The 6,761-nt window shown below is 35.5% G+C and overlaps 1 protein-coding gene across 1 annotated transcript; it reads right to left on the reverse strand.

Moving 5' to 3' along the window:
* Positions 1-1,577: 1,577 nt before the first annotated feature.
* RB195_007999 (uncharacterized protein) lies at positions 1,578-6,442 on the reverse strand (the record flags this gene model as incomplete). Its single annotated transcript, XM_064181944.1, has 12 exons — positions 1,578-1,713; positions 1,958-2,101; positions 2,188-2,281; positions 3,391-3,482; positions 3,552-3,696; positions 3,988-4,121; positions 4,197-4,321; positions 4,589-4,682; positions 4,901-5,028; positions 5,312-5,495; positions 5,584-5,708; positions 6,350-6,442. The coding sequence occupies 12 exons, from the start codon at positions 6,440-6,442 to the stop codon at positions 1,578-1,580; spliced, it is 1,494 nt and encodes a 497-aa protein (XP_064038696.1).
* Between the last annotated feature and the right edge of the window lie 319 nt (positions 6,443-6,761).

The following is a 6,761-nucleotide window of genomic DNA, read 5'->3' on the forward strand; positions in this document are numbered from 1 at the left end:
GGTCTTGTTGTGTATTAGGCGATTTCACAGAAAATGAAAAGAAAAATATTCATTATTCATAAAAATAGAAGATTTTTCCAATTTATTGACACCGTAGGTGGCTAGATCTATTGAGGGCATGAGGGGCGACGAAAATAAATTTCTCTTATCATGATTCGCGTAGATAAGCTCTATAGTTCACTCTATACTAGGTAGGAAAGCTCTATATTTCTAATTTATACTGTTCGTGTATATTTGTTTTACCATTTTTTTTTTCGAAATTGCGATTCCACTCTTTCGATCGGTTATTTCCCATTATTCCCTAATTTTTTGGAATTTTTTTTGTGATTATTGGGTAAATTAGTATCTATTATTTTTTCCTTGTTCATATAAACCTCGTAAAAGTCGGCCTGAAATATTTTGGCAGCAGAAACTCAACGAAAGAGCGCTGTCATCGATGGATTAGAGGGTATTCTAAGTTTTTTTTTTACGAAAATTTGTTTTCAAGCACTTCTCTAAGCCCATTCTTCTAATCGGCTCCTTAGTGCGTTGATAATTTTTCATGTCGACTTCCTTTGTTGTTAGAAATGTGATTGAAAAAAGGCTCACATCGAATTCGAACGAGAGAAATGATAGAATTTCAAGCGAAATTGAAAAATGCTGAAATCCTTTTCTGGATAGCTTTCTTGGAGCTACAAATTTCTATTTACGGAGAGACATGTTGCCAAAAAATTAACATTCCAATCCAACACCTTTAGGTTCATTTCAAATTTTGAGCAGTGAAGCTAATCAAAAAGTTCCAGGACACAGGACCACATAGCACGAATCTGAAGAGATGAGAGAATCCACGATTAAAGCTAGGAATATAGTTGTAGATTACGGGATCAGTGGTGGTTCCGCTCACTTCTCCGCAACCGCCCTAAAAAAACGGCGTGGGAACCGCTTTAATTCCTACGAGGAACGTTAGAACGCTCCTCTATGCTTACTTTCTGGTCTCCTCAGCAACCTATTCATAGGTTTCACTTGAGCTGGCAGTCCAGGAGAACTCACTGTGGCTTTCGATCGCTACGCAGCGCTGGATGCAGCGCGTGCGCAAAGGTGGCGCGTTGCAACTGAAATCGTCGTGAAAAACGGAGTCTTTCTCTCTTTTTTTCACTACGATTAGGAAAAAATGAGCGGGATCACCGCTGATCGACGCTGAATCTGCGACCTACGTATAGAGTTTGCCCATCGGTAATCCATACCACGTCAGATTCGTGGAGGGGGGATGTTTTTAAGCGGATTACGGTAGCGCTCCATGGAGAATTATCAACGCCAGGCTCATTATTCTTAACAGAAAATGTCCTTACATATACATATTGTGTTCCAAGCTTGAGTTTTTATCTTTTATTTTTAATTTTTTCACATAAATCAATACAAAAATATAAACATTGAGCAGCAGCAGCAAAGACAATCAATCATATAGAAACTAAGTGAATACAACCCTGCAATAGCAACCGACGGACGTAACGAATAATTTCGAATAAAACTCGCCTCAATTCTATTTGATCTACTTAAAGCAATATTATTTCTGTATATGTATGAATATTATTCGAATTCTAGTCGGATTCGTCAAAATGACGGCATTCAGCAGTAATTTTCCCGTCGAATAATGGTAGAACCGCATTATCATCGGTAATTAAACTCCACTGGAACGGTGCTGAACCATCCTCACAGGTGCTTTTGAAGAGGAACCTTAAGAAGGAAAAGTTTTACTTTTTTATTTTTTAAATTTTTTTGAATTTTGATTGAATTTAATTTATTTTTTAACTTTTTTAAATTTAATTCTCTATTTTTTAAATTCAACTTTTTACTTTTTAATTTAATTTTTATTTTTAAATTAAACAAATAATAATAATAAATAATAATAAATTATTTTTTTTTCAATTCCTTTTATTTTTTTAAACACCATATTAATGAAACACGACTAAGAACATGCCTTTTATTCTCCGCACGTGAAATCCCAAAAATTCGCCGGAATTTCACCAAAGTGATCATCTCGGACGGAATTTTCGCCACCATTGGTGGTTGTCCGTTTTCACGAAGTGTAAGAGTTAACGAAGCAGCAGTAACCGGGCGACAACTGAAACAGATTCGTATCACCAATGATAAAATCAAAAACCAAAAATTAAAGTCATAAAAAAACGGGAAAAAATTAGAAGAACTTACTGTAAAGTGTTAAAAATGTTCTGATTTGGTAAGGTTAAGTGTTGTCTTCGAGAAAGACTGCTTGTTCCAAGATGATACGAATGGATATCAAGACCTAAATTTAGAAAAAAAAACTATTTTTTATAACAAATGCAATCAAGGACTTTGTATATAATTATTTTACTATGTACTATTTTTGCTCTGGAAGATACTCTAAAAAACCTTGTTTTGTTTTTGTTTTTTTTTTTTGCTCGGTATGACTAATCAAATAGAAATAATTAGATATTCAATAAACTTATTATATCGAATTTTATTTTCAGCTTAACCACAGAGTTTGTTATGAACAATGCAATAAATAGTGAATACATATTTTTAAAAAACCATGCAATAAAAAATATATGCAATAAATATAGTAATAAATAGTGCAAAAAAATAATTACAGTTTTTTCAACATGATCCGAAGCTGTCATCCACTTTTTCTTCTCAATAAGCAGTTGACTACAGTTTAACGCTACAAGTAACTGATAATGATAGTAATTACATTGTCGATCTGTGATTTGTACTAACAAAATAAGACAAGGCTTGTCTCACTCACAAGGCTGGCGCGCTCCAATCGAACTCGTTGTAGAAAATAGTGCGCCGGAACGCTCGAAGCCGCATCTTCCGGGCAGGTTTTCCACGGCAATTAGGAAGAAATGGACGGAATCACCCTTCCCTCAATAATCTACGATCCCGTGCACAAATACTCCACCCGGAATCCGTACCATCTCAGATTCATGGGGTGATGCCCTTAAATGCCCAGTGGATGATGCTATGGCATACACGCAAACCAGCTGCCCAGAATCCATCCGTACATTTTTATTGAGGGAATCAATTTATTTACTACTTCCCGAACCTACTCCAAAAAAAAGAATTCGAACTCTCTATCCAACAGACATATCCAAGAGAAGACGTTCGGAATTCATAAAGAACACAATCAGTTTAATTCCAATTTTTAGAAAAAAAAATTGAATTTCATCTAAGTTTAATTTTATTTTAACTGTTCTATTTAATTCTAATTTTATTTAAATTTTTATATTTTTAAAAGCGGTGAGCTCTGTTTTCCAGGAAAATAGTAATCAACTTCTGAAACAGTTAATTACCATTTTTTAAAATAAATCCCCCTTATGTCTATATTTGGCTTCAACAATCATTTGCACAGTATTAATCATCGTTCAAACTCACCAATTTTCTTCCTCCCAAAACTTCGATCCGACAGATAAGCACTTTCTGAACTGCAGAAACCGCTTGAATCCGAAAATCGATAATCCATTGATCTGAAAGGCAACGGTAGAGGATTATCCTGGAGCCGTGAATATGGGCGAACAGTTCGCACACGTACATACCTTTTCGGTGTGGAGAATACTGGTGGAGTCGGTATGTCCGAGAATGAGAATTGTGACTCCTGTGCTGGTGGTGGTGGAGCAAATCCGTTCTCGTATGGATTTGCTTTGTTCGGACGAAAGTTGAAGAGAACAGGTGAAGCGGATTCTGAACAACATATTTAAATTCATTAGTTAACAATTTTAATTTTTAATTTTTTAATTTTTAATTAACAACATATTTAGATTATTTTTAAAATAAAAATCGGCGAAAATATAGAAATATAAATTTTAAAAAACTGTAAAATAAAAACGTACACAACAGAAAAAAATTATAATTCAAAGAACAGGCGATAAAACTTTAAAATTTTCATTTCCTCAACGATATTATATTATAATATATCCTATCCTCAATTATATTATACTATACCATATTTTTAGGGGGAGGGGTGGGACCTACCGGATCTACGACGAGCACCCTCAATACGTCCAACATATTTCTCCACCTCTTCATCGCTAGTCGTCTCCTCCAATATTCGACTGTCATGAAGTGAAGGCAAAAGGGAACAAGTGGCCAGATCCCTCGGCAAATCCCTGCAAAACGCACCGTAGCGTATTTGAAGGACCGTGGAAGAAAAGTAATCTGGCCTTAAAATCAAAAAATCCTACCGAGCATACGTATTTGCGTCGCTTCGATCCAATTCTCGACTAATCACTTCCAGCCTTTCGGTTAAAACGGAGGCGAATGCCTCTCGTGCTTCCGGAATATCATGTCGTATTGAACCATCGGTATGCTGAAATATAAATATAAATATACTTATAAATATAAGTAAATATAAATATGCTTATAAAAAGTGTGTAAGAGAAGAAATATAATCTAAATCTTTAAAAAAAAGCACAATCTAATCTTAAAATCGGTTTTTCTCAGTGATCAAACATGGAACGACCTCTTTAAAAGTTAAAACTTTTTTAAGCCTCTGTAAATTTGAAACGATTTTTCTGAATTCATCCTCTTACATTCTCCTTAAAAGCCTTTCCCTCAAATGATCCAAACTACTCACCTTAAACAAATGTCTTTCCCTATCGATTGCGATAGGTTTTTCATTGCTGTCACGACTTGTAGAAGCATCGCAGGAGTAAGCTCTTGCCTTTGACCTGAAACTCCTTAAATTCTACATCGCTTTTTATCATAATACTCATGTCTCTTTCACGATTCTTCTTCCTTAGTCTTTCCGAAATTCAAAAAGAATATGGGACCATGTTTAGTGAACACAGTGAGGGCCATCACACACTGTTTTCATGAGGTCAAATGTTTCCAACTTCTTGTTGGTTGGTTCAAATTTCTTTTAAGAGAAAAAAAACGTTCTACTCACCCTTTAGTCTTCTTGCTTGAATCACGCATCAAAGTTGACGTTGGTGCAAGACATGGAATCGGCACCAGATGAAATTCATCTACAGGTGTCGCCGAAGAAGATCCTTCACTTCCATTTCGAGCAAGATACTGTAAATTATCAAAATTAAATTAAATTGTAATGTAAATTGTAATGTAAATTGTAATGTAAACTATAAAACAGTCATTTAGTCAACAACTACTACATTAATTAAGATCTGATCCACGAAGGCTTTGCAATGGAAAAGAGGTTAACGAATAAAATTCAAAGCTCCGCCCCATCGTTCTGCGTTTGATCCTTTTCAAAACCTTGTTAAAACCTTTTTTGCAACCTCATTGACGTCTCTTGAAACCTAAAAATAAACCCGAGAAGAAAAAAACATTTTGAACTTACCGCTAGAAAACTATGCGATGAGACAAATTGTGAATGAAGAGCGTTAAGCTGCTTCTTTAACGCTGGCTGTACCGGATCGAATAGTTCCGGATACGGTGGATGCTGGCTGTTAAGGGCATGCACTCTTGTGGACATTTCTTTCCGTACCGAGGACGGTAGGAACGAACACGTACCCGTACGTTGACTGAAATATTTCGAGAATATTTTCATTCATTTTAAGAACCCTAACCCCAAAAATTTTTAAGAAATTGAGAGCCAGGAGGTGAACAAACCTAATAAATTTTCTGTGTAATGTGCATGCCATACTGGAGGTGTTAGGTTCGTTTCTGGATAGATAAGTTTGGTAGCCTTTTATAGCGAAATGAAGAGAAAGGCAATCCAGTGGTCGCGATGGATCCTGAATATGGAGTTCCACATAGATTGAAAATCTCTTTTTTTGGCTCTGCCATTCTTTTTCTCTTTAATCACTGCCTAATTAACTATTCTAATCTAGAGATCTTACTCCTGAACCTAATTTTTTACTCCTAATCTTATTTTCTAATTTAATTTTTTAAGTCCAACTTTTTTCAAAAACTCAAAGAAAAACGCACAAAATCGCTGCAACTCTTAAAAATGTCTCTCGTATCGTAAGTTTTCTTCCTGGAGTTAGAAAATTCTTCTATGTCACAGTGATCTCCATGCATTCCAGAAATTAATAGTAATAATAATAAATAAATAATAACATAATAATATGCATTTATACGAATACCTAATAATTTAATAATAATAATAATAATAATAATAATAATAATAGTAATAGTAATAATAATAATATCAGAGCCTTAGCAACCTCTAACCACACGATTATTTGAAGGAATGGATCTCATTTCGGATGATACAGTACAGTGTCTCCGGATCTGACCAGCCACTTCGTTTGGGTAAGAGCAATGGATTTTTTTTTGATTTTTTGAACACCTCATAATAGTCAACAGAATAACAGAGAACTGTTTTTTTTTTCAGCTTACACCACACTGAACACTGGATGAAATTTTTACTCACTAATCGAATCCATTCCCGAAAAGCCTGCAGAGCTGCGGCATCCTGGAGTACGGCATCGACACTGGACGCAAGGCTTCCGGCATCCGACGCCATCTTAAGTAAACCAGAAGAAATAGAAAAATCCAAACTAAACAACTAATTGGATTTATTTGTGTCAGTGAAAACGAAAATTAAAAAGATCGAAAAACGGAAAGGTGAAGGAAGAACGGAAGGGAAAATATCGTTCTTTCTGCGGCAAAGAAAACAAGGTGGAGGAGGTGAACTCCTCGAGGAGCAAGGAATGCTCAAGTGAGCCCATGATAATGGGGAGGGCGCGTGCTCAACGTGTGCTAACTTTCCAAGGCAAGAGAATTATTTTCTTGCTTTAAAAATGAGGACGAGTAAGAACAAATCAAAAAGAGGCAACTCGCAA

Source organism: Necator americanus, chromosome I (genome assembly GCF_031761385.1).
Source record: "Necator americanus strain Aroian chromosome I, whole genome shotgun sequence".
In the NCBI taxonomy this organism is placed as follows: domain Eukaryota; kingdom Metazoa; phylum Nematoda; class Chromadorea; order Rhabditida; family Ancylostomatidae; genus Necator; species Necator americanus.